At 66.3% G+C, this 20,594-nt stretch overlaps 3 protein-coding genes across 6 annotated transcripts; 2 read left to right on the forward strand and 1 right to left on the reverse strand.

The window, feature by feature from the left end:
- Nucleotides 1-164: 164 nt before the first annotated feature.
- PDE4C (phosphodiesterase 4C) lies at nt 165-10,060 on the forward strand. Of its 4 annotated transcripts, none has more exons than XM_064469761.1 (17): nt 165-388; nt 976-1,190; nt 2,984-3,046; nt 4,909-5,097; nt 5,175-5,211; nt 5,323-5,387; nt 5,508-5,557; nt 6,171-6,286; nt 6,422-6,515; nt 7,054-7,232; nt 7,316-7,414; nt 7,486-7,650; nt 7,742-7,841; nt 7,925-8,079; nt 8,179-8,301; nt 8,497-8,679; nt 8,754-10,060. In XM_064469761.1, the coding sequence occupies exons 1-17, from the start codon at nt 347-349 to the stop codon at nt 9,276-9,278; spliced, it is 2,400 nt and encodes a 799-aa protein (XP_064325831.1). In that variant the 5' UTR covers nt 165-346; the 3' UTR covers nt 9,279-10,060. The 4 variants fall into 4 exon arrangements, with proteins under 4 accessions (XP_064325831.1, XP_064325832.1, XP_064325833.1 ...); XM_064469762.1 differs by having other exon boundaries at nt 6,174-6,286; XM_064469763.1 differs by lacking the exon at nt 2,984-3,046.
- A 1,820-nt stretch (nt 10,061-11,880) lies between these two features.
- On the forward strand, nt 11,881-15,871 carry RAB3A (RAB3A, member RAS oncogene family). Its single transcript, XM_064469773.1, has 5 exons — nt 11,881-11,974; nt 12,918-13,145; nt 13,405-13,523; nt 13,639-13,763; nt 14,194-15,871. Exons 2-5 carry the CDS (start codon nt 12,918-12,920, stop codon nt 14,382-14,384), a joined length of 663 nt encoding a protein of 220 aa, XP_064325843.1. The 5' UTR covers nt 11,881-11,974; the 3' UTR covers nt 14,385-15,871.
- MPV17L2 (MPV17 mitochondrial inner membrane protein like 2) lies at nt 15,556-20,567 on the reverse strand. The gene is made up of 6 exons (XM_064469776.1): nt 20,517-20,567; nt 17,331-17,537; nt 16,871-17,041; nt 16,483-16,559; nt 16,264-16,392; nt 15,556-16,158 (listed from the first exon to the last, which is right to left on the reverse strand). The coding sequence occupies exons 2-6, from the start codon at nt 17,503-17,505 to the stop codon at nt 16,093-16,095; spliced, it is 618 nt and encodes a 205-aa protein (XP_064325846.1). The 5' UTR covers nt 17,506-17,537; nt 20,517-20,567; the 3' UTR covers nt 15,556-16,092.
- Between the last annotated feature and the right edge of the window lie 27 nt (nt 20,568-20,594).

Raw genomic sequence — 20,594 nt, forward strand, 5'->3', positions numbered from 1 at the left:
GGTTCACGGCTTGGCGGGTGCTGCGGGCCAGGGGCCATCCCCGTGGCCTCAGGCCCATGTCCCCCGGCTGACCGGTCCTGGTCCAGCCCTTGGGACACCGGGGAGGGAGGGGGGGGGGCTGGGGGGGGGGGGGGGGGCGGGCGGGCGGTGCGGGGCCCTGAAACCCGAGGCGGGGGGCTGAGCCCGGGCAGCCGCCGCGGCCGCGATCCGGCGCCCATAAATCACGGGTGGGAGGAACCCGCGTGTCCCGAGGCGGCCCCGGCCCGGGGCGAAGGGGGGGGGGGGTCCCACCGCCGAGACCCCACCGGCCGCGGCTCCCGGAGCTCCCCCCCCCCGCAGGGCGGCGATGCGACGGAGCCGGACGGCGCTGCCCTTCCTCGGCGCGGAGGTGAGACTGGCACCGGGACCGGCGGGGGGGTGGGCGAAGGGGTGTCCCGGGGGGCCGGGGGGGTGTCCCCGGTACGAGCGTCCCAGCACCGGGCCCCTGGGCAGCAATAACCGGGATGGCGACATTCAGTGGGAGTTAATTATCCCCTTAATGGGCGGTTAATTATTATTCACCTCTGCGTAATTGCGGGCTGGCTCCGGGGGGGTTTTCCGGCGGGGTCCCGTGAGACGGGGGGAGGGCCCCGGTGGCGGCGGAGGGGTGTCCCAGCGGCTCCGTGCGCTGCGGGCCGAGCCGCTCCCGGTGCACCGGTTGGGCCCTTGGCCCGGTGCTCCCGTTCCCCTCCCGGTGCCTCCGGGATGCAGTGCGGCACCGTGCCCGGCAGGGGTCGCCCGCCCGCTACCGGCGCCCGGTAATGGGGGGGGGGAGGCTGTCCGGGGGGGGGGGGGAGGCTGTCCCGGGGGAGGGACCCCGTACCGAGGGGGGAGGGAGGGAGGACAGGGACACCGGGCGCACCCCTGGAGCAGCACCCTGCAGAGCTCCCCGGTACCGCTACCCGCGCTCCTCACCGTCGCCCCGGTTCCCCGCAGCGCTGCCGCGACGTCGCCGAAGCCGCCCCGTCGGGACCGGGAGCGGGAACTACGGTGGGCGCCGTTCGGCGGCGTTTCTCCGGGACCCCGCTGCTACCCCCGCTGGGCTACCGGTTGGCGGAGGGGGCCCGCGGCCCCGAGCCCGAGGGTGCCCGGGTGGTCTTCACCATCGAGGAGAGCGGCCCTAGCAGCGGCGACGAGTCCGAGCCCCCCCGGTAAGAGCGAAACGGGGGGGAGGGGGGTTTGCTCACCCCGGTATCCCCGGGGTGGGGTTACCGGGCAGGGTGCTGCCGTCGGTGCCGCTCCCGGTTTCAGCACCGGCGGGCGGACAGCGGCCCCGGGGCATGGCCCCGGGGCACCGGCCCCGGTACCGGCACAGGCACCGGCAGAGCACCCGGTGCCGGTGGGCGCTGCGGCACTGCTGGGCTTGGGACAAACCCTTCCGTCACCGTCCCCGGGATGTCCGTCCCGATCACCGTCCATCTCCGTCACCCCTGTCACCCCCGTCACCTCCATCCCTGCCCCCCTGTCCCCATCCTCGTCCCCTCCATCCTCATCCCCGTCACCCCCTCCCCATCCCTGTCGCCATCCCCCTGTCCTCACCCTCCTCACCCCACCCCCGTCCCTATCCCCTGTCCCAGCCGGGTGACACCGCAGGGCTGGCCTGGCCTTGCCCGGAGGTGACCTCGGTCCCTCCCGCTGTGGCTGCGCTGCTGCAGGGTTATTTTTGGGCCGTTCCCCACCGTGCCCGGCTTGTGGGGACAGCATGGGGCTGGCACACCCGAGGGACCTGGCTCCGGTGTCACCCGCCGTCCACCCCCTGCACAGACACGTGTCTGGCAGGGACAGCCGCAGCCCAGGAGGGGACGGGGACTGGCTGTCCTGGGGACGGGGACTGGCTGTCCTGGGGACGGTCCTGCCCAGCTCCTGCTGTCCCAGGGGGTGCTGGCTGCCAGGCAGCCTAGGGGGGGCTGGCTCTGCCCCCGTCCCGATGTCCCCTGCTGTCCCTCTCTCCCAGCGTCCCTCTGCCCTGATGTCCCCACGACCATCATGGAAGTGAGGGGGGACCCCTCCACCAGGACCACCCCTCTGGTGGGTTTTGGGGTCCTCATGGGCACTGCTGGGTGGGCACCATCTCCCACAGCCGGGCCAGCAGTTCCCCCATGGGTGCCACCACCACCGACCGGGCCTCATCCTGCTCCTCCCTGTCCTGCTGGGCATGGCCCCCCACTGGGCAGCGAGGAGGGGCTGGGGGCATGACGTGAGTCCTGGAGTGGCCTTGGCACTCAGGTCCCTCGCGGTGGCATCGTGGCACAGCCACACCACATGTCAAGGATGCTGCAGGCTTGGCTGTGTCCCTTGGTGGCACCACGGCACGGCCATGCAGTGTGCCTGGGATGCTCCAGGCTTGGCTGTGTCCCTTGGTGGCACCACGGCACGGCCATGCAGTGTGCCTGGGATGCTCCAGGCTTGGCTGTGTCCCTTGGTGGCACCATGGCATGTCCACACCGTGTCTCTGGGATGCTCCAGGCTCAGCCACAGCCCTTGGTGGCACTGCACGTATACTGTGGCCGCTTGGGGCTCAGTGTGACATTTTGCCGTGTGTCCAGGCAGAGCACCCCTGCCCTTGCGGGAGCAGCTGCTGCCTCAGGGACAGCAGTGTGGCCGGTGGCACGGGGCCAGCGAGGGGCCACATGCCTAGGCAGCCAGGCGCACACCGGGCCGACGCAGCCGGGGGGGACCCGCTCCATGTGTTGGCTGCCAGAGCCAGACAGTTGTTTAATTTCCCAGGCTCGGGTGGGAGGGGGATGGAAAGTTTCCCGGGGACACCAGGGCCGCGGCTGGGACGGCCGTGCGCTTCCTGCTCCGCACCGGCGGGCAGCGTGGCCTCGCCATCACTGCCGCCGCCGTGCTAGGGGTCCCTGAGCCGTGCCATGCTGCCCACCGCGCAGCACTCGCCGGGGGCTTCGCCGGCAGCGTCCCCCCACAATTCCCCCGTCCTCTTCAGGAAGCTTCTGATGAACCAGAGCATCCGCCTGCAGCGGCGCTTCACTGTGGCGCATCCCCTCTGGTAAGGGGGGGATGCCGGCGGGTCCCCAGCGAGGGGCCGTGCTCGGCCCCGGGTGGGTGGGAGGAGGCACTGGGCTGTGCTGCCGGGATGGGGTCAGTGTAGACCCCCCCTCAGTGCTGTGGCATGTCCCCAGGGCTGTGGGCCCATGGGGATGTGGGGGATGAGCAGCAGACAGCGGGGGTCACCGCACGGCTGAGGGCTGAGCCAGACAGGGAGGGAGTTGCTGGCTGAGCACAGATGCACTCATTGCAGCAATGGCCAGGCAGGGACACTGTGTGTGCTAAGGGCATCCGCCCTATGGCGTGAGGACCGTGGCAGGGAGGGGACAGGGGCTTCTCCTAGCATGGCAAAGCACTGAACCTCCCACCGTGGCACAGCCAGGCACCTTGCTGACCCCCCCCCATTGGAGCTATATAGGGTTTGTTTTGGGGTGCCCCCATGCCTATGCCCCAGGGTCCCAGTGGGTGCTGGCCCCACCTGCGCGGGTGCAGTGGGGATCAGCAGATCACTCCTCAGCAGCAACAGCATCTATTTATAGCAGCCCCCGGCCCCCCCGCTAACCAGCACCGCTCAGCGTTTATTAATGCCGACTGCCCGTCACCAAAACAAGAGGGTTTAATTCGGCATCAGCCCCACGGTGGGGACTAGTGCCCCCCCCGCCCGCCCCGGGGGCCCGGGGCTGTCCCCTGGGGTGGCAGCGGGGTCAGAGGTGGTGGCACAGGGCCGGGAACAGACGCGGGCATCACCCGCGGGGCCGGCAGAGCCACAATGCGGCTTTGTGTCCCCGGTACCATTGGGGACATGAAGCAGAGGCAGGAAAACAAGGGGCTGCGGGACGGCATGACGCGGTGCCTGGCCAGCCCTGCCGCTGCTGGGGACGGCCACGCCGCAGGGATCGGGGCTGCCGGCGGCACTGCTGGAGCGGGGAGATGCTGCCAGGCAGCCGGTGCCCGTCCCGGAGGCACTCCTGCATCGGGTAGGTGCTGAGCTCCCAGCGGCGCGATTGGGACGGAATAGCACCCATGCTTTCCCAGTTCAGCCAGTGCTCTGGGGTGGCTCATCCCCATTCCCGCAGCGGTGGCGGCTGCGGGAGGGGACAGGCACTGGGTGGCCCTGGCCATGTCCCCACGCGCAGCCTCTCCCATGACACCCGGTGCCAGTGGAGCAGGAGGGGGGTGAGGCGGCCGTGGCCACCATGGGGACACCGCAGGGTCACCGTCCCTGTCCCCATGTCCCTTGACCCCCCATGGACCCGCATGGCTGCTGTCTGGTTGGGGTGTCCCCAGGAGTGGGGGTTTGGCTTCCCCAGGGGTTTCTGCCCTTTGGCATCCCCTGGCTCTGTGCCATGGCTGGGACATTGTCCCCCCCCCATGGGACATGGTGCCCTGAGCCGGGGCTGATGGAGGCTTTGGGGCTTTTGAGGACTTGGGGCAAGTGGGGACCATGGTGCTGCAGGGAGGAGGGGACTAGACAAGTAGGAGCTGGCCCTTTTCGGCGTCTCTGGAGCTGGGGTCTTTAGGGCAGAGGGTCTTGTCCCACCTGAGTGACATGGGACACCTACCTTCGCTAGCTGGTGTCCCCAGTCCCAGACTCCACTGTGCTGGCACACTGCTGAGGGGGTCCACGTGCACTGAGTTGTGCCTGTTCTCAGCGCTTGGGTGAAGGAGCTGGCAGAGCCAGACTGGGAAGCGGCTGGTGTCACCGCAGGGATCACCGAGCCAGGGCATGCTGGGCTGAGTGAGACGGTGGCATGGAGAGCCTGGCAAACCTGGTGGCATCCCCCAGGCTGTGCTCCCACCCCTGTGGGCTGAGGTCCCCAGGCCACCTGCCCCACACTAGCCTTGTCCCCTCTCCCCTTGCAGCTTCGACCTGGAGAATGGCCCCCCAGGCCGGGGTGTGCTGGACCCCCAGGCAAGCCCGGGTGCAGGGCTGGTCCTGCAAGGCACTTTTCCCCATGGCCAGCGCCGCGAGTCCTTCCTCTACCGCTCTGACAGCGACTATGACCTCTCCCCGAAAGCCATGTCCCGCAACTCCTCCATTGCCAGCGACCTGTGAGTGTGTCCCCTCCCCAAGTCCCCTGGGACCCCCGGTCCCGTCCCTGAGGCTCACACTCCCTTTGCTCCCGCAGGCATGGAGAAGACATGATCGTCACACCGTTTGCCCAGGTAGGTGCTGTCCCCACACCCTGGCGAGGAGGAGACGCAGCCCTGCACCCAGCGCTGGGGTGGGTGTCCTGGGGGGGGTCCGCCCAGTGCCAGTCACCTCTCGCCCCCCAGGTCCTGGCCAGCCTCCGCACCGTCCGGAGCAACCTGACCCACCTCCAGGACCGTGCCGGCATCAAGTGAGTTGGCTGTGGGATGGGGAGGGTGAGGGTCTTACCTGGGTGGGGGACTCCAACCCATGGCAAGAAGCGGGCATGACCCCGGGGGTCCCAGCCTCTCAGCCCCTCCATGTTTTGCAGGCGAGGGTCGAGCAGCAGCCTGCCCTCTGGGAGCAAGGCCAGCCTTGCCGGTGAGTGCCGGGCAGGAAGATGGGGGGGATGCTTTTGGGGTGAGCTGGCTGTCACTATATCCCTGGGGATGGGTCCCGATGGGCCCTGGAGTGTGCAGCAAGGTCCCCCTGGCCCAGGCAGAGCTGCATCTTTGCCCTTTGGGATCCATGTCTGGTTTTCGGCAGCTCCTCCCGCCTGGCCGCCCTTCGCGCCGCAGCGGCGGTGGAAAGGCTCCCGTTGACGTCAAACCTTCCATTAATAAAACCCCGGCGGCGAGCGGGGCCCCGTGGGAGTCCAGCTGCCCCAGGGCTGGCTGTCACCCCGCAGGGACGGCATGGCACGCCGCATGCCGGGGCTGCCCGGAGACGGGGGCGGTGTGATGGGGCTGAGCCCTGCTGTCTGGGGATGCTTGACCCCAGCCCCCAGCCCCAGCCGGTCCCCTGCTTCCCCCTGTGCCCCCAGCCGCCCTGCTCAGGGGGTGATGTGAGCAGCCGAGCCGGTGAGCCCCTGGGCTTGGTGTGGCACAGCCACCCGCCGGGGCTTAGGGTGCCGCAGCCAGGACCCTGCGTGTGCCCTCGTGCCGGGTCGCCGTGCCATCGGCAGGTCCCTTGCCAAGCTGGCGGCTGCCCCCAGCAGAGGATGCCCACCAGAAGCTCTCGCGGGAGACGCTGGAGGAGCTGGACTGGTGTCTGGACCAGCTGGAGACACTGCAGACCAGGCACTCGGTCAGCGAGATGGCCTCCAACAAGGTAAGGATCCCCGGCACGGAGCCCCCCTATCACCTTGGGGGGCACAGAGATCCCTGCACCGCAGAGCCCCCCAGGATGGGCAGCCAGGGGTCCTGCCGGCCCCCCACACTGCTGAGCCCTGCCTGCTGCCCGCAGTTCAAAAGGATGCTGAACCGGGAGCTGACGCACCTCTCGGAGACCAGCCGCTCGGGGAACCAGGTCTCCGAGTACATCTCCAGCACCTTCCTGGGTAAGGACCCCCCGCCCCAGGGTCATTGTCCCAGTGTCACCTCTCTGACGGTATCAGGGTGGGCTTTGCACCCACAGGGACCTGGGCACGAATCCTGTGGCACCTCGTGGCACTGGGTGCTGGTGGGGACGGCACCAGGGGCTGGTCCTGCTTGCTTCTTGCAAAGAAATTAAATGTGGGGAGCAGAAGGGGGCTTTCCCTGGTGTCCCTGTGGGATTTGCTGCTTTGGGGTGTCACAGCCTTTGTCCCGGCTGGGAGCACCGGTGTATACCGGTGCATACTGGTGCACGCTGGGGCTGTTGGGGCTGTCCTTGTGGCCCCAGGGGGGTGCCCGGGGCAGGGTCTGGGTCCCACGGCAGACAGGTGGCCCCTTGCAGGGGGGCTCGGGAAAGCGCTGGGTGTCCCCTATGCAGCCCCTCCCGTTGCCATGGCATCACGGTGTTATCCGTGCCAGCTGATGTCATCGGCATGACCGGGGGGATGCCGGGGCAGGGGTATTGGGCTCCCACCCTGCTCATGGCCCCCTGTGCTGGCCCAGACAAGCAGCATGAGGTGGAGATCCCTTCGTCGCTGGCCAAGGACAAGGAGAAGGAGCGGAGGAAGCGCCCCATGTCCCAAATCAGCGGTGTCAGGAAGCTCACGCACAGCTCCAGCCTTGCCACCTCTGGCATCCCCCGCTTTGGGGTGCGGACGGACCAGGAGGGGCTGCTGGCCAAGGTGGGTCCCAGTGTGGGTGACCCAGCTGGCTATGGGGTCCCTGGTGCTGGCCCCACATGGACCTCTGTCCCTCTGGTGCCCAGGAGCTGGAGGACACCAACAAGTGGGGGCTCAATGTGTTTAAAGTCGCCGAGTACTCAAGCAACCGCCCGCTGACTGTCATCATGTACAGCATCTTCCAGGTGAGCATCCCAACAGGATGTCCCCGTCCCCATGCCCGGATGGGGACGAGCCACCTCCCACCTCCCCGCAGGAGCGCGACCTGATGAAGACCTTCCGCATCCCCGTCAACACCTTCATCACCTACATGCTGACACTGGAGGACCACTACCATGCCGATGTGGCCTACCACAACAACATCCACGCTGCCGACGTGGCTCAGTCCACCCATGTCCTCCTCTCCACACCCGCACTGGAGGTGAGCCCTGGTCATCCAAGGCCACCGAGGCCACCAAGTGTGTCTGGCAGGGCCATAACACATCCGCAATGCCTGTATCCACCATTCCTAGGCTGTCTTCACAGACCTGGAGATCATGGCTGCCATCTTTGCCAGCGCCATCCATGATGTTGACCACCCTGGCGTCTCCAACCAGTTCCTCATCAACACCAGTGAGCTGGGGTGCAGGGATGGGGGGGTGAAGGGGACCCCGGCACCCAGGAGCCACCCTGGAGTGACCGGTGCCATCTCACAGACTCGGAGCTGGCGCTGATGTACAACGATGCCTCGGTGCTGGAGAACCACCACCTGGCTGTGGGCTTCAAGCTTCTCCAGGAGGAGAACTGTGACATCTTCCAAAACCTGAGCAAGAAGCAGAGGCAGTCGCTCCGCAAAATGGCCATTGACATGGTATGGGGGGGCTTGGACCACCCAAGGGTGGGGGGGGCTGGGCTGGGCGGATCTGAGGTGGGGTCAGGCTGAGCCTCATTCCTGGCTTGCCCTGCCCAGGTGCTGGCCACAGACATGTCCAAGCATATGAATCTACTGGCGGATTTGAAAACTATGGTGGAGACCAAGAAGGTGACCAGCCTTGGGGTGCTGCTGCTGGACAACTACTCCGACCGGATTCAGGTGGGCACAAGGGGAAACCTTCCTGGCATTGTAGGTGTTGGTCCTGGCTCCGGCCATGTCCCGGGATGTCCCGTTTGGTGCCACCATCCCTCCCAACCCCAGTTGGCCATGGCCAAGGGGGGGTCCCTGGCACAGGGGTGGTGGCCCTGGGGGACAAAGGACTTTGGGTAAGCGCTGCCGTGGACGTGTCCGCAGGTCCTGCAGAATATGGTGCACTGCGCCGACCTCAGCAACCCTACGAAGCCACTGGAGCTGTACCGGCAATGGACTGACCGCATCATGGTGGAGTTCTTCCGCCAAGGCGACCGGGAGCGGGAGAAGGGGATGGAGATCAGCCCCATGTGTGACAAGCACACCGCCTCCGTAGAGAAGTCCCAGGTGGGGCAGCGGTGTAGGGCTGGGGTGGGGGGGCCACAGGGCCAGGCTGGGGGCTCAGCTTTACCTTCCCCCAGGTGGGCTTCATCGACTTCATCGCCCACCCACTGTGGGAGACGTGGGCTGACCTGGTGCACCCCGATGCTCAGGAGATCCTGGACACGCTGGAGGACAACCGGGAATGGTACCAGAGCATGATCCCACGCAGCCCATCCCCACCGCCCGAGGGACCTGGAGTGTCCCCTGCCACCACCGACAAGTTCCAGTTTGAGCTGACGCTAGAGGAGGAGGAGGAGGGTGAGTCGGACACAGAGCTGGAGGGGGCCGAGAGCCCCTTGGATGAGGACAACAGCGGCTCCAAGACACCAGCCACAGATGACTCGGAGCTGGCTGACACCGAGCACCCATCACCCGGCCCTGGGGACCAGGACTCGCCTCCTGTCACCCACCCCAGGGACGTGGACAACCGGCAGGCACTGGAGGGGATGCTAACAAAGGACAGTGGTGGCGGCGGCGGGTGCTCGGTGCTGGGGCCTGAGGGCAGCCAGGGGCTGTGCCTGGACACAGAGGGCAATGTCACATTCCTGCCCCTGGGCACGTAGCGGCACCAGCCAGTGGGTCCCCTCACTGCTGTGGGGACGCGGGACTGGGGACTGCCCCAGTACCGCAGGGACTGTGGCAGCTGCTGGGACATGGAGGGACCCAAAGCATGTCCCTGTGCAGGAGCTGGGCAGGTCCTAATGGACACAAGGATGCCGCTCACCCTCTCCCAGTGACCGTCCCCTGTTCCCACCCAGCATGCCTGTGCACGGCTGCTGGGAAAGGTCCCTGTCCCCTTCAGACAGGGCTTGGGGATGATGTGCTCCTGCCCCATCCCAGCCCTGGGGGCATCATGCCCCACTGAGCTCTGGGGAGAGGTCCCCCACGGGGCCAGGCACAGCCAAAAGCATTTTGATATCTCTCTGGGTGGCCCCTTGCACAACAGCAGTCCCACGGTGGGACGGCGAGGTGGGTAAAGGGTGCTGGTGACAGCCCCCAGCACCAGGGACCTCAGTGCAGCCAGGCACCGGGGCACGGCACAGGCATGAGTCAGTAGTTTATTTAATTAGGGACAGGTTCACTTTTTAAAGCCTTTTGTAGCTCACTTTTTAATACAAGCCTCACCTAGGTGCACTCACACGCGTTCCTGTGGCAGAAAGACACATTTCTGCTCTGTGATCTGCACTCGAAATGCTGCGTTTGTACTTTGCACTGTGGGCCCCGGTGGGTGCCATGACCCCCCGCATCTCTGCAGGGGCCAGGGCAGCCCCCGGGGTCCTTTTGGTTTCTTCCTTCACCTTCTAGAAATTAAACCTGGGGTTTTTTTCCCCCTCCCCAAATGTGAGCCTTGTAAGCGCCTCTTTACTGTGCTGATGCCACGGGAGCTGTGGTTGTGTCAGTCGGGCCCAAATCCCCAGGGACCAGCGCGGTTGGTGGCCCCGTCTCCCGCCAGGCACCGGGGAGGGCCCTGCTCTGTGTTTGAACAAAAGCGAGCTCCTCCCTGGAAACGTCGATCCATCACTGGCAAACACAACCAGCTAAGATAAATATTTAATCGCCGGCTTGGCGCGGCACAGAGCCCGTTCCCCTGCTCTTCCGCATTGCTCCCAATGGTGATTTATATCTGCAAACACGTCCCCACCCGTGCCACTGCCCTGGCACGTGGGGCCCCACCAGCTCTCAACCACTACCTGCCCCGTGCTCCTTTGTTGGCAGCGGGGCCATGGGAGCCAGATGCTCCTTTCCCAGCCCAGCAAGTTTCTAGGGCTTGACTGGGAGTGCTGGGTGCCGCACAGGCTGGCGGGTAGCTCTGTGCTACCCCAGCCTTGTGCTCGGCATCCCCCCCTCTCTCTCCCAATGGAGAGGGGCTGAGTGCCAGCAGGTTGAGAGGGACCAGACGAGGCTCTGTCCTCCCAGACCTCCCTGAATGACCCCATGCCACGCTCTGATGTGGCTCCAGGCTCACTGCGGGGCTGGGAGCAGGGCAGGAGCTGGTTGAAAAAGCCCTTTTCACCCTTTGCTTGGCTGAGGGGCTGCAGCATCCGTGCTCTAAGGAGGGTGGTGAAGCCCATGCCTGGAGGAGGTGGGGGACAGCACCCATGGCAGCTGGATCCATCCCTGCCTCCTGGTTGTGCCTTGATGGACTGCCCATGCAGGCCCGCTGCCTCTGGGTGGGTGCCCGTGCCCCTGCTGTGGGTGCTGCCACCGGGCAGCTCCGGTGTCCACCTGGATGGTGCCCACCCATGGCCAGTGGGCTCCGGGCAGGGCCCCAGAGAGCCAGGGGTGTCCGGCTCCATCCTCCCATGGGCTGTAGCATCCTCAGTGCGTCCCCGCAGTGGTGAGGAGCTGCACCAGGACAGAGGCCCTTGCGTCCCCGGCGTCCAACGTGCTGCCACGGGCAGGGCAGGGCCAGCCTGGGATTCCGGGGCCTGCCGGGCTTCGGGCAGGGCAAAGGCGGGCCCGGGCGAGGGCAAGGCCAGCGGGCAGGGGAGTGCCTCTGCCCCGGGGCCTGCGGAGCCCCCGGCCGGGCCCCCACTGCCCCCCCGCGGGGCGGCCATATGCTGCCTCCCTCTAATCCTCACCGATCGCCTCAGGGCCAGGGAGGACGCAGGGGCCCGGGCAGGACATGGCCGCCCACCTGCGCCCCTCACCCCAGCTGGGCCGAGCACCGGGAGCACTGGGAGCACTGGGAACGTGTGGGGCACTGGGACCACCAGGCCTCACCTTAGGGCCAGGTGCCCCTGTCAAGGGATGGGGTCAGGCTGCCCGTGGCTGCAGGCCTCAGGGATGCGGGGCGCGGACCTTGCTGGCCGTCGCGATAAGGAGTCATGTCGTGACAGGGGAGGCTGTGAGGACTCGCCCCCCCCTCCCCCCAAGCGGGAATGGTCTGCCCCGCGCCCCCCGCCCGGGGAGGGGGTGGTTCAGCCCCCGGCCTGCGGGGCGCCGCCGGACCGCACCACTGCGCGCGGGGAGGGGGGGCGGCGCCCACCACCGCGCCGGGAGGGGGGGTCTCCTCCTCCCTCCCCGCCCCTCCCGGCGTGGCCCCCGCCGCCTTTCCATCACAGCGCGCTTCCCACCAATCAGCGCTTTCCCGCGGGGCCCGTCCGCTGACGTCATCACTTATTTACATACCGCACCACGCCCATTCCCCCCCGCCCCCCTGCGGCGACGTCATCCGGGCTCTGCAACCGCCGGGGCGGCGCGCGCCGCTGCTGCAGTTGCTGCAAGGAGGAGGCGGCGGCGCGAGCGCGGGCTGGAGGTGAGCGCGCGCGCCCCCGGGTACCCCCCCCCACCCCCCACCCCTCCCCAGCACCCCCGACACCCCCCGGTACCCCCCGGCACCGGGGGCGGGGAAGGGCGGGCGCTGCTCGGGGAGGGGGCGGGGGGCACGCCAGCTGGGGGCGATGGCGACCGCAGCGGAGGGGGGGGGGATGCAGCGGGGGGGCGCGCTCCTCGCTGCAGGGTTGAGGGGTGTGTGTGTGGGGGTTTCGGTGCACCGGGCTGCGGCGGGGACCGGCCGGCTGCACCGGGCTCGGGCCTGCGGGGAGGGGTCGCGGCTGAGCCCCTCCCTGCAGCACCCTGCATTGCCCCCCGCCCCCGCCCCGCAGCACCCTGCGCGCCCCCGCCGCAGCAGCACGCTGCGCTCCGCAGCGCCCGCTGCCCGGCATCCCCGCTCTCCGCCCTGCAGCACCCTTGCACCGCCCCGCAGACCCCGGGCGAGCACCCACCTCTGTGCACCCCTGCGCGGCATCGCTCGCCCCCCCCACTCCCCCCACCCCGCAGCACCGCGCGGGGCTGGGCACGGCGTGCGGGGGCTCTGCTGCAGGTGCCATTTTGCAGGGGAGATGCAGGAGAGGCTGCAGCACCCCGGCCGCCAGCTGCACCCCTGCCAGGGTTGCAGCAAACGCTTTGCTGGGCCAGCAAACGCTGGGGTCTGCGCGCCCCACATTTGCTGCGGGCACCTTCTTGGGGTCCCTGCGTTGGGGGTGACAGGAGCCGGCCCGTTGATGGCAGCGCACCTCGCCCTTGGTGATGCTCGCCGATCCCGAATCAAAATATGACTTAACCCTGCCCGCACCGGTGGGAAACGGCTCCGGACTGCAGCGCCGGTGCCAGCCGGGGCCCGGCATCGCGTGAGTTTGCAACCACCGCCCTGGCTGTTGCCACGCCGTCCCCGTCACGGCCTCTCCTCCGCCTTGCAGATGGCGTCCGCTACCGACTCCCGCTATGGGCAGAAGGAATCCTCGGACCAGAACTTCGACTACATGTTCAAGATCCTGATCATTGGCAACAGCAGCGTGGGGAAAACCTCCTTCCTCTTCCGGTACGCCGACGACTCCTTCACGCCTGCCTTCGTCAGCACCGTTGGCATCGACTTCAAGGTCAAGACCATCTACCGGAACGACAAGCGCATCAAGCTGCAGATCTGGGTGAGCCCCCCGACCCCGGGGGTCCTCGCCGGTCCCCGCACCGGCACGGGGGTGCGTGGCGTGGTGGGGGGGGATGGTTGGCGTGGGGCTGCTCCGCCATCTGTCGGGGCTGGAAGCGCCGGGGGTGGGCTGCAGTGCTGGTGGGGAGGGACGTGTCCCTGGGGACCCCGCTGTCCCCTGGAGCGCCCTGAGGGGTGGCTGGACCCCGCAAACCACGTGTCCCCACGTCCCCGGGGGTGACGTGCCCTCTCCACCCCAGGACACGGCCGGCCAGGAGCGGTACCGCACCATCACCACCGCCTACTACCGCGGTGCCATGGGCTTCATCCTGATGTACGACATCACCAACGAGGAGTCCTTCAACGCCGTGCAGGACTGGTGAGCGCCCTGGCGGGCCCCGAGCACCTCCCCACAACCGTCCTCCCCTCCACGGGCATCCCCCCAGCGCCGTGCCCTGCCCCCGATGTGATTTCCCTCTTTGCCTTCCCCAAAGGTCCACCCAGATCAAGACCTACTCCTGGGACAACGCCCAGGTCCTGCTGGTGGGGAATAAGTGTGACATGGAGGACGAGCGTGTCGTCTCCTCGGAAAAGGGCCGCCAGCTCGCCGAGCACCTGGGTGAGTTGGGGAGGGGGGGCCCGCCCCGGTGCAGCCATCTTCCCACAAATAATTTAATTAGGGGCTTAATTCCCTCGCTGTAATTCTTCTGCTTCAATGGCAGAGGTGACTTGTCGCCTAACGAAAAAAAGAAAGAGGTGTAATTAAGCCACTGGTTTCTATTACAGCCCCATAAACCTGCCGCCGGCTGCCGAGAGGTGCCAGGTGGGGAAAATTGGGTGTCCCCGGGTGGGTGCAGGGGCAGGTGGCAGCCGGTGGTCGGGGCGCACGGCACACGCAGCTCTTCAGTGTTGAATGAGGGGAGGAGGAGCTGGAAAAGGTTTCCGATGGTGGGTGGGTGGATGCGGGGCTGCGGCGGGGTGGGGGTTTACAGCCCTGATGTCGTGTTTCCCCCCCCCCCTCCGCCCCCCATCGTGTTCCCCCCTCCCAGGTTTTGAGTTTTTCGAGGCCAGCGCCAAGGACAACATCAACGTCAAGCAGACCTTTGAGCGGCTGGTGGATATAATCTGCGAGAAGATGTCGGAGTCGCTGGACACGGCCGACCCGGCGGTCACCGGCGCCAAGCAGGGTCCTCAGCTCACGGACCAGCAGGCCCCCCCGCACCAGGACTGTGCCTGCTAGGGCCAGCCCCCACCCCCACCCCACCCGCCCCCCAAAAATCGGTCAGTGCACCCCCCCCCGCCGCCTCCCCGTACCCCCCTCTTGGGGGTCCCGCGGGGGCTTTTGCTGCTGATACCTCCGAAAGGGCTGCAGCCCCTCTAGGAGCGTCCCCCCCACTCTAATTCAGTTAGGCTGTGCCCCCCCCCCCCCTTAATTTATTTTTAAGCCTGGGCTGGTAGAAGACTCCCCCTGTTCTGCTTTTAATCGCTCCACGAGCCCCACTCTCTGAGAAATATTATTTTCTCTGTCCGCTCGCCACCGTCAGCTCCCGCCACCGGCGGTCCCATCCCTCCCCGCTGTCCCCAGGGAACAGGGGTGCGTCCCCTGCCCAGGGTGGGGGCTGCGATGGGACCCCAAAACCTCCCGTCCTGCTGGGACTCCCCGTGTCCCGCTCCCCAGCCCGGCGGAGGTCCTGCCCACCCAAAGAGCTCCTGGGGGCTCTTTGCACCTGCCTCTTGTTCCCCCCCCGCCCCAGATGGATGGATATTTCCTAACTCTTGTTTATTTGTATAAATAGATGCTAATTTATGCTCCCGCCGTCTTCCTCCTTGTACATAAGGAAAACTCCTTGTAAATAGGCGTAGGAAGTGACGCTGTGCGCGTGACCTGCTGTGCTGTGGCCGTGCTGGTGCATTTTTTTTCCCCCCCATCAGTGTGGTAACCTTGCTTGTGAATATCACTTTTAAAAATGCTCTTATTTAAAGTTTTTTTTTTTTTAAAAAAAAAACCAACCCACGAGCGAGGCCAGCCAAGCAAACTGCAGCAAATTAGCTCCGGTTCAGGGATGGAGACCTTTGCAGAGCCCCCGGTTTTGGCTCGTGAGGGAGGGGGCGAGCGGGGCTCGGAGGAGCGTCGCTAATTTGCTGCAGGGCCTTGGGCTCCTCGTGTGTTTCTGTAGTACCGTGCTTCTGTGCAGACTGTGAATAAGTGGATATTCCTGTAGTGACGACGGCCCCGGAGATCTTGCTGCCCTCTATTTATTTTTCTTGGAACGCTGTGTCTTTATTTTACAGATTTTCCCCCTCCCTGACTGCGGTACCATCTCTCCCCCCTTCCCCTTTCCTATTTTTTGTGAAGTTTACTTATGGAAGAGTTACACTGTACTGTACAAATGTCAAAAGTGTCAAAAGAGTACAATTTCCTAAAAATCACTGTATTAAAGAAATGTTGTGAAGAAATAAATCAATGCTGATCACCGGTTCCTCGGCCTCATTGCAGGTGGGGAGGGGGGTAGCGGGACGGTCCCGCCGCTCGGTGCCGATAACCTCAGCGTTCTTGGCCCCGTGCTGGCGCGCTCGGTGCTGGAGAGGAGCAGAAATTATCTGGTTTCTTAATTAGCATCCACCAAATGGCTCCGGCTGCCGCGCGGCAGCTTGGCTTGCTGCCGTGGGAGGGCTGCTGTGTGGCAGGAGGGATGAGGGCAGAGCTGTAAGTAAGGCACAGCTTTAAGCTTTAGAAAAACCACATTTAGGCATCGTTGCAGTCGGTGGATGGGTTCATCAGCAAGATCCGCACGGGCTGCAGTGAGCTGCAGACGGCGCGCGCGGTGGTCTCTGGCCATCACATTTCTTCGGTGGATTGAGCTGCGTCCACCACGACGCCCAGAAAAACTGCTCCCCGCGGGCACAAGCCTCCGAAAATGTTGCACTCGCTGAGAGCAGCTGCCTCTTTACGTCCCGACACCGCGCTGTTTCTCATGCGGTGAGTCCTGCTTAGCGCTCGAGGGGCTGCCAGGCTGGAAAATAAGGGAAAATTAAGAGAAATAAGGCACGTTTGGCACGACCCTGGCTGGCCGCAGCGGCGAGGCCCGGCTGCGTGGCACCGTGGGGCTGCCGCTCACCCGGTGTTTGAGGTAGGAGAGGTAGGTGTCCCAGCCCAGCGTGATCACGTTGATGTAAACCACCCGGTACTTGGGTGGGACGAAGAGGAAATTTATGAGCTGAGCCGCCGGCCAGATGCACCAGTCAGCCTGTTGAGAGCAAGGAGCAGCCAGGCACTCCCTGCCAGAGCCCAGGCCCCAGCAGGGATGGGAGGGAGAGCTCCAGCGGGGTGTATTTACCTTGTAAAACTCCCAAAATTTCTCTTTCAGCTCCTCCCAGCTCTCCTCTAGAGACTGGCCCTCCAGCGTGCCCATGCCTGCGGGGACAGATGGACATCCGTGGGGTAGGGAGCCCCCACGGGGCTCCACGCTGCGGAGCGTGGATGGGATTTGCCACCTCAGCAGCGCCGGACACTGAAAAAACGCCCCCAAAAAATCCCACTGTAGGAGGGAAGGGCAACACCACCAGCAGCACCAGCCGGAGGGAGTCCCGGGACACCCACATCCGCCCCGCCAAGGGAGGGTGACAGGCGTCACGCCGGCACCCACGCGCCTTAACGCGTCACCGGCGGCGTGGGCCACGCGCCGTTCCCAGTGCCGTTGCCGCAAGGCGGGTGCCGCCGCGTACCGAGGAAGTACCAGCCGCCCAGGGCGGGCGATGCCACCAGCTGGTCGATGAGGACTTTCTTCAGGACAGTTTTCAGCCCCCGCATGCCCTGCGCCGGGAAGGCAGCGTCCAGCCAGAGGTACCAGTAGTGCATCAGCGGGCCCATGCTGCAGCCGACAGCGAACATGCGTCCTGCAACACAACACCGCCCCGGCGGCCGGTTAATTATTTATGTGACACCCCCACCCCCCCCTTCCACTCCCTGGGGCCCCCCTGAAAGCGGATCCGGCGCTGGGGAAGGCACAAAAAAAATGAGCGTGGCTTTGCGTCGTGCCAGGGAATGCGACACCCCCTCCCCAATTCCGCCCCTCCGGTGACAACGAGCATGGATTAAACGATGTGTGAGGCCGCGCTGCATCACCACCCCCCCCTCCGCCGCCCCGGTTCATGGCTGTCCCCCTCCCCGTCCCTGGGTTGTCACCTGTGCGGGCCACCTGGAGCTCGGCGCCTGGGTGCCGCCGGCGGTGCCAGGCCTGCTGCAGCGTGTCGCCGGCGGCCAGCAGCGCGCCGCAGCTCGCCGTGTTGGTCAGCAGCAGCAGGCGGCCGGAGAAAAGCGGTTTCCAACAGTGCAGGAGCCGCCGGCCCCGCGCCAGCATCCTGCGGTCGGACACGCCCGCCCCCAGCCCCCCTGCCACGGGGGTCAGTGGGGATGGAGACCCCCCACAGCCCCCCCCGTTAGCCACACCGTGCTCCCCAGTTCCTCCAGTTAGCACCGCTGTACCCTCCCAAAGCCCCCGTGGCCCTCTGGTTAGCCACGCTGTGCTTCCCAGTTCCCCCATTTAGCACCGCTGCACCCTCCCAGTTCCCCCCCGGTTAGCCACGCTGTGCCCGCCAGTTCCCCCCACTGTACCCTCCCAGTGCCCCCCCAGTCACACACGCTGTGCCCCGCAGTTCCCCAGTTCGCACCGCTGTGCCCTCCCAGTGCCCTCCCAGTCACACATGCTGTGCCCTCCAGTTCCCCCAGTTTGCACCGCTGTGCCCTCCCAGTGCCCCCCCAGTCACACACACTGTGCCCCCCAGTTCCCCCATTTAGCACCGCTGTGCCCTCCTAGTGCCCCCCAGTTCCCCCAGTTCACACCACTGTGCCCTCCCAGTGCCCCCCCAGTCACACACACTGTGCCCCCCAGTTCCCCCAGTTCGCACCACTCTGCCCTCCCAGTGCCCCCCAGCTCCCCCAGTTCACACCACTGTGCCCTCCCAGTCACACATGCTGTGCCCCCCAGTTCCCCCAGTTCGCACCGCTGTGCCCTCCCAGTGCCCCCCAGCTCCCCCAGTTCACACCACTGTGCCCTCCCAGTGCCCCCCCAGTCACACACACTGTGCCCCCCAGTTCCCCCATTTAGCACCGCTGTGCCCTCCCAGTGCCCCCCAGCTCCCCCAGTTCACACCACTGTGCCCTCCCAGTGCCCCCCCAGTCACACATGCTGTGCCCCCCAGTTCCCCCAGTTCGCACCGCTGTGCCCTCCCAGTGCCCCCCCAGTCACACATGCTGTGCCCCCCAGTTCCCACCGCTGTACCCTCCCAGTGCCCCCCCAGTCACACATGCTGTGCCCCCCAGTTCCCCCAGTTCACACCGCTGTGCCCTCCCAGTGCCCCCCCAGTCACACATACTGTGCCCCCCAGTTTGCACCGCTGTACCCTCCCAGTGCCCCCCCAGTTACACATGCTGTGCCCCCCAGCTCCCCCAGTTCACACCGCTGTGCCCTCCCAGTGCCCCCCCAGTCACACACGCTGTGCCCCCCAGTCCCCCCAGTTAGTACCACTGTACCCTCCCAGCGCCCCCAACTTAGCCATGCTGCGGTCCCCAGTTCCCCCATTTAGCACCACTGTACCCTCCCAGTGCCCCCCCAGTTGCACATGCTGTGCCCCCAGTTCCCCCAGTTCACACCGCTGTGCCCTCCCAGTGCCCCCCCAGTCACACATGCTGTGCCCCCAGTTCCCCCAGTTCACACCGCTGTGCCCTCCCAGTGCCCCCCCAGTCACACATGCTGTGCCCCCCAGTTCCCCCAGTTCACACCGCTGTGCCCTTCCAGTGCCCCCCCAGTTACACATGCTGTGCCCCCCAGTTCCCCCCGCTGTACCCTCCCAGTGCCCCCCCAGTCACACATGCTGTGCCCCCCAGTTCGCACCGCTGTACCCTCCCAGTGCCCCCCCAGTTACACATGCTGTGCCCCCCAATTCCCCCATTTAGCACCACTGTGCCCTCCCAGTGCCCCCCCAGTTACACATGCTGTGCCCCCCAATTCCCCCAGTTAGCACTGCTGTGCCCTCCCAGTGCCCCCCCAGTCACACATGCTGTGCCCCCCAGTTCGCACCGCTGTACCCTCCCAGTGCCCCCCCGGTCACACATGCTGTGCTCCCCAGTTCGCACCGCTGTACCCTCCCAGTGCCCCCCCAGTCACACATGCTGTGCCCCCCAGTTCCCCCAATTCACACCGCTGTACCCTCCCAGTGCCCCCCCAGTTACACATGCTGTGCCCCCCAATTCCCCCAGTTAGCACTGCTGTGCCCTCCCAGTGCCCCCCCAGTCACACATGCTGTGCCCCCCAGTTCGCACCGCTGTACCCTCCCAGTGCCCCCCCGGTCACACATGCTGTGCTCCCCAGTTCGCACCGCTGTACCCTCCCAGTGCCCCCCCAGTCACACATGCTGTGCCCCCCAGTTCCCCCAATTCACACCGCTGTACCCTCCCAGTGCCCCCCCAGTCACACATGCTGTGCCCTCCAGTTCCCCCAGTTCGCACCGCTGTACCCTCCCAGTGCCCCCCCGGTCACACATGCTGTGCTCCCCAGTTCCCACCGCTGTACCCTCCCAGTGCCCCCCCAGTCACACATGCTGTGCCCCCCAGTTCCCCCAATTCACACCACTGTGCCCTCCCAGTGCCCCCCCAGTCACACATGCTGTGCCCTCCAGTTCCCCCAGTTCGCACCGCTGTACCCTCCCAGTGCCCCCCCGGTCACACATGCTGTGCTCCCCAGTTCGCACCGCTGTACCCTCCCAGTGCCCCCCCAGTCACACACGCTGTGCCCCCCAGTTTCCCCAGTTCCCGTTACTCCTGCTGTGCCCCGTTTGCCGCCCCGCTGAACCCTCCCCCATCACCCCGGTGCCCCCCAGCTCCCCCAGTGCTCCCCAGTTACCCTTATACCCCCGTTACCCTTGCTGCCCCCCCCAGTTCCCCCGTTACCCTGCTGGACGCCCTCCACTCACTCCAGTTTATCCACTACGTCCCCATGTAGTCTCCTGTGCCCCCCAGTTCCCCAACCGGTGCCCCCCGGTTTCCCCTCCTGTGCCCCCCGGTTCCCCAACCTGTGCCCCCCGGTTCCCCTCCGGTGCCCCCGGTTCCCCAACCGGTGCTCCCCAGTACCCTCTCCTGTGCCCCCCAGTTCCCCAACCGGTGCCCCCAGTTTCCCCTCCTGTGCCCCCCGGTTCCCCAACCGGTGCTCCCCAGTACCCTCTCCTGTGCCTCCAGTCCTCCCAGTGTTCCCCCGGCCCCCCCCAGTCCTCCCTCCTGGACACCCCAACCCAATTACCCTGTGCTTCCAGTTCCCCCAGTTCCCCCCACCGACCCACCCCAGTCCTCCTCTCCCGGCACCCCTCCCCCGCTCACCGCCGCGCGCTCCCGCCACCGGCACGCGGAAGAAGGGACGCCTCCCGTGACGGGACGCCTTCCGCTTCCGGTGTCCGC

This window comes from Phalacrocorax carbo, chromosome 19 (genome assembly GCF_963921805.1).
Source record: "Phalacrocorax carbo chromosome 19, bPhaCar2.1, whole genome shotgun sequence".
Taxonomy (NCBI): domain Eukaryota; kingdom Metazoa; phylum Chordata; class Aves; order Suliformes; family Phalacrocoracidae; genus Phalacrocorax; species Phalacrocorax carbo.